The 12,436-nt window shown below is 49.3% G+C and overlaps 1 protein-coding gene across 1 annotated transcript in view; it reads left to right on the top strand.

The window, feature by feature from the left end:
* Positions 1–12,246, top strand: part of CD99 (CD99 molecule (Xg blood group)) — a 53,521-nt gene extending 41,275 nt beyond the window's left edge. The window contains exons 8-11 of the mRNA XM_044234767.1: positions 1,891–1,971; positions 3,376–3,489; positions 9,199–9,255; positions 11,681–12,246. Of these exons, the coding sequence (XP_044090702.1) occupies positions 1,891–1,971; positions 3,376–3,489; positions 9,199–9,255; positions 11,681–11,706 (278 nt within the window). The 3' untranslated portion in view covers positions 11,707–12,246. The remainder of the gene's footprint in view (positions 1–1,890; positions 1,972–3,375; positions 3,490–9,198; positions 9,256–11,680) is intronic.
* The last annotated feature ends 190 nt before the right edge of the window (positions 12,247–12,436 follow it).

The following is a 12,436-nucleotide window of genomic DNA, read 5'->3' as shown; positions in this document are numbered from 1 at the left end:
GTCACCTGTTTTTGCTTGGTGACTGTTGGGTGTCATCAATGGCATGTGTCCTGTTATTTCGTGAACGTTGAAATGAAAGCAGATTCTCCACCTCTCTCTTTAAAACCTTAGCTTAGAGTAGGGTCCAGAGCAGTACTTAGATATAATACATCTTGTCTATATAAATAAAAACTTAAGTTTACAATAATATAATAATGTGTTTATAGTAGTTAGAATATATTAATATTTATGATGTGTACATGTAGGTGGTCTTAAAATACACTTACCGTTCACCCTTGACCAACACAGGCTTGGTCTGCATAAGTCCATTTATTTCGATAAATACAATATAATCTTGTAAATGTCTTTTCTCTCCCTCATGATTTTCTTTCTTGTTTTCTTTTTTCTTATGAATTTTTTTTTTTCAATTTATTTATTTTCAGAAAAACAGTATTCATTATTTTTTCACCACACCCAGTGCTCCATGCAAGATGTGCCCTCTATAATACCCACCACCTGGTACCCCAACCTCCCACCCCCCCCGCCACTTCAAACCCCTCAGATTGTTTTTCAGAGTCCATAGTCTCATCGTTCACCACCCCTTCCAATTTACCCAAAAGCACATACCCTCCCCAATGTCCATAACCCTACCCCCCTTCTCCCAACCCCCCTCCCCCCTGCAACCCACAGTTTGTTTCGTGAGATTAAGAGTCACTTATGGTTTGTCTCCCTCCCTATCCCATCTTGTTTCATGGATTCTTCTCCTACCCACTTAAGCCCCCATGTTGCATCACCACTTCCTCATATCAGGGAGATCATATGATATTTGTCTTTCTCCGCTTGACTTATTTCGCTAAGCATGATACGCTCTAGTTCCATCCATGTTGTCGCAAATGGCAAGATTTCGTTTCTTTTGATGGCTGCATAGTATTCCATTGTGTATATATACCACATCTTCTTGATCCATTCATCTGTGGATGGACATCTAGGTTCTTTCCATAGTTTGGCTATTGTGGACATTGCTGCTGTAAACATTCGGGTGCACGTGCCCCTTTGGATCACTACGTTTGTATCTTATGAATTTCTTAATCACATGTTCTTTTCCCTAGCTTACTTGCTTGTAACAGTACTTTATTGTAATAGTGCAGTACATATGGGACTCCTGGGTGCCCCAGTTGGTTAAGTGGCTGCCTTTGGCTCAGGTCATGATCTCGGGTTCCTGGGATCGAGTCCTACATTGGGCTTCTTGCTCAGTGCGGAGCCTGCTTCTCCTTCAGCTGACCTGCCTGCCTCTCCCCTTGCTTGTGCTCTCTCTCTCTCTGACAAATAAAATCTTTAAAAAAAAAGAGAGAGAGAGAGAGTACAGTGTGTAATATATAGAGCATACAACATCTGTGTTACCAACTGTTTCGTTACCAGGAAGCCAACAGTCAACAGTAGGTTATTAGTAATTAATTAATTTGGAGGGGAATCAAAAGTTGTTTATGGAATTTTGCCTGTACCATGGGTTGGCTCTCCTAATCCTCTTGCATTGTTCAAGGGGTCACCAGTACGTATCCTGGGAGTCAATAGGAACGTGGCTTGGATCCCCTCCTAGCCATGGGCTGGGTCTTAGGTGGGCTCCGAGGCCCTGACTGGATTCTGAGGGGTCAGAATCCATGAGGCACACAGGACTTACTGGCTCTCCTGCGGCCCACCATGAGAGCAGTGCTTTTGAGTCAGGAGCTGAGCTTGTGTATCAGACAAACAGGAATGAGTCCGATGACGTTTAGCCAAGTTGGGACTCAACGAAAGGAAAGGGCTCTCTGAGTTCTTCACAGCTCAAGGTCCTGGGAGTTGATCTCTGGGATATTTTTTTTGCCAAAAACCTTCCCAACACGACTTGTCTGCAAGCCCGTTTCTCCCTTGCAGGAGGCGGTGGTGGAGGCGGCGCTGGCGGAGGAAGCCAAAATCATGACGGCGGAAGCCAAAATCATGACGGCGGGGAGCAGGGTACGTACACGTGGTTTCTGATGTCTTGGGTTTCTTGTAGGCACTGTTGAGAAAAAGTGGAACGCAGTGGTCAAGACCAAACGTGTTGTTTTGGCTCTGTTGTCCTAAACATGATGGCGGACAATGTCCAAGTGTGGTTGCTTTTCCCCATGCACATCCCAAGCGCTCTGCTGAACTAGGTCATTGACGTTCTTGAGTAGGCTCAGCGAGGGGGTTCTGATGACACCCACACGTTAGGTTCACTCACCTTCCCACGGTGCCCTAAGAACCCTAACCCTAACCCATCTGTATTACCTGCGGTTCCCCAGAGAAACAGAACCATTGAGATCTATCTAGATAGAGATGTAGGTATAGATCTGTGGAAAGAGACTGATTGTAAGGAATTGTCCCCCATGATGGTGGACGCTGAGAAGTTCTGTGATCTGCTGACTGCAAGCTGGGCAATCAGGAGAAGCTCAGGTGTGGTTCAGTCCCACTCCAGAGGACTGGGAACCAAGAAAGCTGGGAGGGCAAGTCCGGTCCTGAGTCTCAAATCCCAAGAAGTAGGACTGCCCATGCACAAAGGGCAGAAGAAGAAGATTGCCCCATTTGTGAGCTCTGTTCCGTGCAGGCCCTCTACGGGTGGATTGATGCCCATCCTCACTGGTGAAGGCCACCTGCTTCACATAGTCTGTAGATACAGACGTTAATCTTTTGCAAGAACATCCATATGGACGTACCCAGAGGGAACGTTTTTCCAGTCATCTGGGCACCCCAGGCCCAGTCAAGTGGACACAATTACCCATCACACCATCCTTGACTGACTCACGGAGTGGGATGTCCTGTGCTGCCACCATACTTAGAAATAGCTTAGCTGTCCGCATGGCAGAGATACACGTGGTGTGACAGTTAACTGATAGCACGTGGAAACCACATTGCAGTAAATCCAATGGAAGTAGCAAAGGGGGTCAGCGGCTTTGATGTTCTGAAAATGTGTGAAGAGGATGATGTCCAGGACGTCCCACTCCATGATGGGCCCCATGCTGCCTCGCCTGAGAGCTGCTGCCTCTAACTGTTAGGACCCCTGCACTGGCCACAAGGCTGGGAGGACACAGGGTGTGTCATCTACCCGACACCTGTTTTACACTGGAAGCGATACGTGTAGTCAGATGAATTCCAATACCAGGTGGGACTTTTGGGGAGCAGTATGGCTGGTTCTTCGTGTCAAGCAAACAGGCTAGAGGTGGCGTTGGAAGTTGAGCAAGACTCAGGAGTGGGGTTTCCTCCACAGTCACCCTGGGACCCTGTGTCTTGACACTCAGTCCCACCTTTTTCCGGTGGGCGGGGCCTCCAGCCACCTGTCCTGTGTGTGGTCTGCTCTCCGCCAATGTTCCCAGTCATGGTTCCATGTGTTTCTTCCCGCAGCCGACTCCCCGGGGGTAATCCCTGGCATCATTGGGGCCGTCGTAATGGCCGTGGTCGGAGCGGTCTCTAGCTTTATCGCCTACCAGAAGAAAAAGTTGTGCTTCAAAGAAAACAGTAAGGTTTTTGCGGCCGCGTCCTTCCCTTCATGCCTTACTAACTTGAAAGCTCTGCTGTCTCGAAACTAAAACAATGCAGAAGTCCCGTTGGCTTGAGACACGTGGGAGGTGGCCGACAGTTCGAGAGATTGCTGGGAATAGTGGGATCGGACTCTGTAGCTTCTGTTCCGGTGCCACCCGTGAGGAGTTGTGCATATTTTGCCAGTCAGTAACCTCCCGTCTTTGGGTTTTCCATCTCTAAAGGGGGGAGCTGATCATCTGCACACCACCAGACTTTGGTGAGGATTCCTAGGGCTGTGTGTCAAAGTCTTGACAGGTCGATTGGAGAAATGTTAGCTCTTGGTAATGTTTATTCATCCTAATTTATAACTGCGGTCATCCTCATCCCTTTTATGACAAGAGCGATGACGGGGCGGGGTGCGGGGGGCGCCATATTGTTTTCTCCAACCAAGGGAATTAAATTTGGAACGCTGGATGGCTGATTGCCTTTCTGGTACCACCCCGAACTGACAGGTGCTCACGAGGGTTTGGGGGTGGGATAGAAAAGTTACAGGAGAATGTGGAGGGTGTCACAGTCACCAGCATAGGGATTGGAACTCCAACGTTGGGTGTTTGGGTACCATACAGGCAAGAGTCCTTGAAATACATAGGGTTTGCCTTGAAGTCCCTAAGTTTGGTTTCAAACATGGCTCATGTTCTTGTATCTCTGGGTTGCTCTAAGTCTTGCCTTCCCTCTTGCAAGATGAACACGAGGGGTGGACTCTGATGTGTCTTTAGGGGTCCCATGATCTGTGGGTGGAGCCTCATGCTGTCTGAACTTCTCAACCACCTGTAGTTTCAAGTCCAGATTCGTACTTAGCCGTTGACCTCCATCTTCAAGGACCTCCGCCTGAGGGCTCTAGGGAAATTCACAAAAGATTTGAATAGGTGGTGATACAAAATTTGTCTATAAGGAGGGAGTCTACCCTTAATCTCCTGTCATTCTCGATTTTTAGATTCACAGACTCTGTTCGTAGCCTGAAACTGAAAGCCCCAAACGACTTGTAGGTTCAGAGATTTAACAGAAGCTACTGTTTGGCATCCCTCTCCTTACAGCAAAGGGGAAGGGTACCTGATTATGTCTATTTTCCACATGTGACCGGGTGCCTTCCATCAGGGGCCCTCAGGAAACCACGCTCGGTTGCCTGAATGTTGAGTGTCCAGCATGTCCAAATGGATAGATGACTGAGGTCAAGGACATGCCCAAGTGGACCATGGTCAAGGACGTGCCAAATGAAGAAAGGAGCGAGGTCAAGGAAATGCCCAAGTGTGAGGTCAAGGACGTGCCCAAATGGAGAGAGAACCAAGGTCAAGGATGTGCCCAAGTGGACTTTATTTCTGCTCCCCTCTCTGAAAATGCTCAGCTCAGAGTCTGATGCCCAGCCAGGAGAGAAGGAAGGCATCCCTGCTAGGGAAGGATGCATGGGAAGTCTGGGCACAACGGTTTTCTGAAAATCTGTAAGTGACTGTCAAATCCAATTTGGATTTCCAAATTCAGTCATCTCGTGGACCTGCAAAGCCTTTCTGTCACCTTGCGTTTGAGATATATGACCCCCTTGGATGTTACGATGCCAATTTGATTCATTTGTTGAGACACAGGGATTTGGGGGAGGACCCAAGAATCATAATGGACTTGATATTGTCCCATACTTGGAATGGGATGAGGAACTTGGAAAACCAAGTGTTCTCCATCTCCCTGTCCCCCATTCCTGGCCATTCATTGACCCAGAATTTCGTAGTCTCTCATTCTGCATGAGCAAAGGGAACGTTGGGGGCGACTTTACCATGTTGATTTGCTTTCTGGTTTTTATGGGATTTATGATCTTTGCTGATATAGACACACAAAGAAAATGTCCAAAAAAAAAAAAACCCAAAAACCAAAAACAACGCAACAAGGAAGCTGGTATCTCTGATTTCAGTCATTACGGACCTTAGTCTGCAGCTATAAAATGCCCATAAGACAAAGAAAGTCAGGTGCTGTATTTCAGTAAACCCCAGGATGGTATCACAGAAGAATGACTCATCTCTTCCACATCCGTGAAGAGACATTTTGGTGTTCTTGTCCTATTAGTAGATGAACTCGGGGTTTGTCTCCATGGCATATTTTTATAAAGACATAGAATTGAAGTGTTGGATTCAGACACTGGGATCGTGAACATCCTAGACCTTTTAGTGGAGTTTGTGTAGGACTGTTGGTGGGTGTTCTTGTTGGGATGGTGGTTTAAAGAAACACGTACCCACGTGGACCTGTGAGTGTGGACAGTTCCTAAGAAGGATGTGGCCTTGGTGCATCCCAGTGCATTCAAGAAACCATGGTTTTTTGGGGAAAACCATGGATCTACAAGAGTAGGTGGTTCTCCAGGACCTTGTCATCCGTTGAATTTGGTAGGGTCTGTTGAGTTGTGCGTGAAGGTCCGTCTCCACCAACTGGGTGGTCTCTCTATGGGGAAATGCATCCGTCAGATACCAGACTTCCGGCTCTATGTTCCCTGAGTGCTTTTTAGTATCATGTTGGGAGCCGATGCCCGGAAGCGTGTCCGTGGCCAACGCGGCTTGGTAGATCTGTCCTATATTCCTGGAGATGTCCGTGTGTGCCCAAGAGTTTAATGTGGCTTTTTTGCAAATGGCGCACGGTGGCGTGTTTTAAGAGCCGTCTCGGGCATGGGCTTGTGGCCGATGTGGGTGTTTGTGGTTTGCTTTGTTGGCTTTGAGCGGCCAACGGCATGCATGGTGACGCACTCTGGGGCTGTCCCTTGCTGTGCGCGATGCTGTCCTTCTGCATGCATAGTGGCTGATATGGGCTTTCCTGTGCGTCCTTGTGTTATTTCCGGCAGGAGTTTGAGGTATTGCTGGGCTGACCTGCTGACCTGTGCCTTGTCTTCCTCTCCCTTTCAGCGTCGATGCCCTACCTTCACCTCCCTCTTGTCCTTGAACTGGCTTCCATCTCTGACCCATGCCGCCTACTGCCCCTTGGCCTTTAAGCATCGCTTTTTAAAAAATCCTAAAAACCCTGCTGTCTTCCTGAGCACCAAGACTGAGCACCAAGAGCCGGCGGCTGCTGCCAGGGGCTTTTGCACGTGCCGGGACCTCTGCAGAGCTCCCCGGTCCGTTTTTCCGTCTGGTTCGGTTTTCATGTCTTGACCTTTCTTTTCAGATGAGCCGCGGCCGTAGGGACGAGCAGGAAACCGTACGCACGCCTGGAGCTGCCCCCGTGTGATCTGTGTCCTTGGAGACGCAGGGTCTAACGCAAACGCTGGCATTTGCCCCGCTCCCTGCGGCGAGTTAGTCCGTTGCCATGGGAATGGGATGCCTCCTGCCCCCACCTCCACCCCCGCCCACCCCGATCCCCGGATCCCGCGCATAGTATTAGGCTATATTCATGCACAAGGAGTTTCAGGACCTGAGAAGGAATGCAGCTGTTTTCTTCTGAACTTAAATCCGAGGCAGACAGGGTGGCAGGTCCGGGGACGGGGCTCAGTCCGTGCCTCCATCCTGCTCCCAGGCGTCCGTCAGGTTCACGTTTGCAGCTGAACGGGGCCAAACGGAGGGTCCCGACACAGAGCCCGCATTGCATTTGCAGATTTCAACGTCTGACTTTGCAGCCTCCGGAGTCCTTGTCCTCTGCGCGTCCCAGGAAGCAGCTCCTTGCTGTCTCTCTGACCCGTATTATTTAAAAAAATAATAATAATACGGGTCTGTGCTGCTTGACTCACTTCTCCAGTAAGGAAAGAAAAAAAAACAAAAAAATCCCATGATTTAGGAAGAACCTAAAAATCTCCCCGTCGTCGAATTTGAAGGTCTGTGGAGAACGGAGTGCGGCGTGTCCCCGGGCCGGAGACTGTGCTCTCTAGATTGTCCCATAAATGGGAAATCATCCGTGGGTGTTTTCCTGCCCCGGGCATGTTCCGGCTTCTTTCCCTGGGTCTCTGGAAGGTTGTGGGGTTCGCATGGCCTCAAGTGCTTTGCTCCTGGGTCTGGTCCCCAGCCCCGTCCACCGCCTCTGCCGCCTGTGGTCACCTTGGCCACCGCTGGCTCTTTGGAGGATGTCCCTGCTGATCTGTCCGTTCCTATAAAATGAGGCTTGTTCCCCGGTGGGTCTGAACCCAGTGGGTGCGCTCCCCTCCCGAGAAGGAAGCCGTCCGTGTACCTGCCTCCAATCCGGCACGGCGGGTCGGCGGTGCCCCAGGGCTGTGGTCTCGGCTCCAAATGCACCTAACAGTCCCCAGCCACAGAAGCCCGTAAAGCTGCCCCTTCTATGACAGTCCTGCTAGGGACGAGGGGTCCCCAGGGCCGATGCAAAGCGTGTGCATTGGTTTTGTTGATTTTCAGAGATGCTGTGGGTGGCCTTTCCTGGTCGCAGGGCCGGGCGGAGAGGGTAGGATGCAGGGTGCGTCTTGTGGAACGGGGTGTCCCCTTAGGGGCACAGGTGCGTGGCGTAGGTTCCCTCTGGGCTGGCGTCTGTCCCCTCGGGGAGACGGGGAGCTGGCTGTGCACCCCTGCTGGTCACAAGGCCTGGGGTCTCCTTTGAGTGCCGGCCCCGGCCAAGGGGTGGGAACAGGTCCAGCAAAGAGCTCGGCCATCAGGACCTGGGGGAGGCGCCCGGGTGGCCAATTCCCGTCAGCATCACGACAGGTAGCATCCACGGTCCTGGTGTTTGGGCTCCGTGCCCCGTGCGTGCTGGGTCCCGCTCCCCGGAGAGCAGACACCTGTCCTGTCCCAGGCCGCGTCCACCCTCCGCGTCCACCCGGCTCCCCGTGCGTGCTCGTTCTGGGGTCCTGCTCCCCTCAACGTCCAGCCGTGACGCGGGCACCTCGAGAAGGTTCTCCGAGGGCCAGTGGTGTGCGATGCCGATATGGAAAAGCATCAGAAGGGCACGTGCCCTTTCCGGTGTTGTCCCCAAGGGGACGTCGCCGTGATGATCCTGCATTCTTCCAAGCGTCCCTGTAGCACTTGGCTCTGTAGAGTCCCCCGATGGCCTGTCCTCCTGCCATCGGCGGGGAACCCCGCGTGGGCTCAGGACCTCCCTCCGGCCCCCGTCCTGCGGGAGACGCACCACTGGTGCCGTTCAGAGCCTCTGGCAGCTCTGGGTCTCCCGCAGGGGGGGCCAGGGCCGCCGACGGTGGGATTCAGGCACATCCCCCGGGACCCGCCGGGAAGGCGTGTGACGTGTCTGCTCTGTGCTCGCCCCGAACCGGGCGCTTTTGTAGAAACATCCAAGCTCTGTGAACCGTCTGGGGCGGCGTCCGCTCGGGGCCCCGAACCCGAGCGTCGCCGTCCAGAAATAAACCGCCTTTTGCCCGCGACTCTGTCCGTTGTCTTGAATTCCGTCGAGTTCCGGAGGGGATCCTGCGCGTGGGGAGGGGACGCTGGGGACCGTGCTCGTGTGCTCGGATGCCAAAGAGAAATTTCGGGGAAAAAAAAGTTTTTTTTTAATTGACCAGAACGGGGAAAACCCGACATCAAGCCAACAGGACCCAGTGAGGCTCTCTTAGCGTTTGGTTCTCTGTGCACGGAGCTGCCCCGAGTGGGTCTGAGCCTTTGTCCCTCCAGGTCCCGCTGACGTGGGCCGGTGCGGACGTGGGTGGGGGCTCACCGTGCCTGGCGGAGACATTACGGGGGGACTTCTGCGTACTGACCCCCTTGGGGTATCTTCTGTGCTTCCTTTCAGCCGACCAGGGTGAGGCCGGCACCAAGAACCAGCAGAGCACCAACGCCGACCAGCCCGGTGAGCCGCGGGGCCTGGGACCGCTGTGTTCCTGGGACCACAAGCAGAACGAGGTCCACGGGGTGGTTTGTTTTTTTTCCCCCAACAAGGGGAGCTTCTTGGGGTCCAAGGCAGACGCTGGACCATCGGGTCCACGTTCGAAAGCCGCGTTGGGAAAAAAAAATAAAAATACAAATAAGGCGTCTGTGAGCGCGTTTCCCGTATTTACAGGGACGTGGGGACGCACCTGTTTGCCCCGCGGAGGGGCAGCCTGTAGGGAACGGGACGCGTGCGGACCCGAGGTCAGGGTCGCGTGACCGCGGAACGTACTTTCCATTTTAAAATGGACACTCGGGGGACGTCTGTGTCTCCCGGGCTGCGACGTCCCGTGGTAAACCGTAAATGAGCTGCGGTGTGAAGTCGCGGCCCCAGATCATTCCACATGAAGGAAAACCACGGGACCGGGTTGAGGAAATCACGGACGGTGAGACCTGGTGGATCAGAGACATTTTTGTCGCTAGGAGGAAACGCCTTCTCCCATGTGTTTTTTCCCTACTTTTCTGGGAGTTTGTATTTTTTTTCCCCCCCTAGGAAAAAATGCTTTCTGTATTTTTTAATTTTATATTTCCTGGAGTATTTTTGTTTTGTTTTGTGGGGTTTTTTTTTGGGAGGGGGGTTATTTTGTAGAAGAAAATGCTTTCTCCTATTTCTTTCTCGAGGGAAATAATGCCTTCTAGGATTTTTATCCTTATTTTTCCTGGAGTAGGTTTTGTTTTTTGCCTTCTCCTATTTATTTTTTTTCCCCACTTGTCCTGGAGTACTTTTTTTTTTTTTTTTTTGACCTAGGAAAAGATGCCTTCTTTATTTTTTAAACCTATTTTCCTGGAGTATTTTTCGTTTTTGGGAGGGGTTTGGGGGGTTATTTTGTACGAGAAAATGCCTTCTCCTACCTACTTCTTTACCTAGGAAAATAATGCCTTCTATGTGTTTTATCCTATTTTTCCTGGAATATGTTTTTTTGTTTCTTTTTTTCTTTTCTTTTCTTTTTAGGAAAAAATGCTTTCTCTTATTTTTTTTCCCCTACTTTTCCTGGAATATGTATTTTTTTTTTTCTAGGAAAAATGTGCCTTCTATATTTTTCCCCATTTTTCCCTGGAGTATGTTTTTGTTTATTTTTTCTAGGACAAAATGCCTTCTGTTTTTTCCCATACTTTTCCTGGAGTATGTATTTTTTTTATTCTAGGAAAAAAAATGCCTTCTATGTTTTTTATCCTATTTTTCCTGGAGTATGTTTTTGTTTTTTGTTTTTTTTTTAGGAGAAAATGCCTTCTCCTATTTTTTTTTCCTACTTGTCCTGGAGTATGTATTTTCTTTTCTTTTTTCTTTTTTTTAATCTAGGAAAAGATGCCTGCTTTATTTTTTAATCCTATTTTCCTGGAGTATTTTTGTTTTGTTTTGTTGGGTTTGGAGGGTTATTTTGTATGAGAAAATGCCTTCTCCTACTTCTTTACCTAGGAAAATAATGCCTTCTATGTGTTGTATCCTATTTTTCCTGGAATATGTTTTTTCTTTTTTGTTTCCTTTCTTTCTTTCTTTCTTTTTTTTTTTTTTTTTAGGAAAAAACGCTTTCTCTTATTTTTTCCCCTATTTTTCCTAGAGTATGTATTTTTTTTTCTAGGAAAAATATGCCTTCTATATTTTTCCCCATTTTTACCTGGAGTATGTTTTTGTTTATTTTTTCTAGGAGAAAATGCCTTCTGTTTTTACCCCTACTTTTCCTGGAGTATGTATTTTTTTTCTAGAAAAAAAAATGCCTTCTACGTTTTTTATCCTATTTTTCCTGTAGTATTTTTGTTTTGCTCTGTTTTTTTTTGTTTTTGGGGGGGTTGGTTATTTTGTAGGAGAAAATGCCTTCTGTTTTTTTCCTTAAGGGGAAAAATGCCTTCTATATTTTTTCTCCTATTTTACCTGGAGTATGTTTTTATTTTTTTGCTTTTTGTTTTTTTAGGAGAAAATTCCTTCTCCTATTTTTTCCCCTAGCTTTCCTGGAGTGTGAAATTTTTTTTCCCCTAGGAAGAAAATGCCTTCTTTATTTTTTTCCCATTTTTCATGGCATATGTTTTTATTTGTTTTTTTATTATTATTTTTTTTTTCTAGAAGAAAATGCCTTCTCTTGTTTTTGTTTTTTTTTCCTCCTACTTTTCGTGGAGTATGTATATTTTCTTCTAGCTAGAGTTGATCATACACTGAAGTTTGTTGATTCTTTTTCCCCAGGCAGGTCAGAGTCAGGATTTAGCTTTCTGTCGGCCACGGGTTTCGCGCTCACGTACCTTCTAGGGGAGTCACCCGCGTCTGAAATGTTTCAGGAGCAGCCGGTGACGTGCGGGTTTTGGGGGGAGCCGGGAATGCCTAGTAAAGTCTTTTCTCGTTGGTTTGTCCTTGACAGTCCAGTGGAGTCTTCTGGAAAAATAGAAGCTTGGCCTCGACGTACGTCCGCGACGCAATTCCCAGCAGAAGGACAAGACTAGCCGGCTGTGTCTTCCCGAAAAACACGTGCACGGGCGGCGGCCATGGCGGGCTCCAGCCCCGTCCTGCCCACGCCTGTCCTTACATTGAGACGCTTTGTTTTGACCTTGAGATGCGTCGCGCCCGTTTGCACCACGCCGGGTAGACGAGGGGGCTTCTAACGCTGCGTGTCACCTTCAGAGGGGACCAGTGCTCCCCTCTCCGGGGCCGTTAGGGCTTTCCCCGTGGGGTGGGAGACACCGATTGTCCGTGGCAGAGTCTTTCCAATACCGACCCCGCACACGTTCTCCCTCCCGGAACGCTGGGCCGTTTACCACACCCCGTGCTGACTAAACAGAACCGTCCCTGGCATTGACCCTCGGATACAGTGAGATAAACCTTCCACTGGTGTCCTCAAGGTTTCCTTCATTGGGTAGGATTTTTTGTTTTGTTTTGTTTTGTTCTTGTTTTCCACACCAGACTAATAAAAAAGAAACAGGAAACCAAGTACTTTTTTACTTAAATATTTTCCCATGGCGTGACGTTTAAAGAAGGCCGTGGAAACCAGTGGGCTGGACCCCGTGGTCCCTTTTCTGGGACTGTAGGACGGACGATCAACCCAAGTGTGCCGCTGTGTTTTTGGGGGTTTTCTTTCGCTGCCTACTTTCCTTTACTGGTCTTGGTGCATCAGGAACGA

This window comes from Neovison vison, chromosome X (assembly GCF_020171115.1).
Source record: "Neovison vison isolate M4711 chromosome X, ASM_NN_V1, whole genome shotgun sequence".
Taxonomy (NCBI): domain Eukaryota; kingdom Metazoa; phylum Chordata; class Mammalia; order Carnivora; family Mustelidae; genus Neogale; species Neogale vison.
This window is presented reverse-complemented; position numbering and strand designations above follow the sequence as displayed.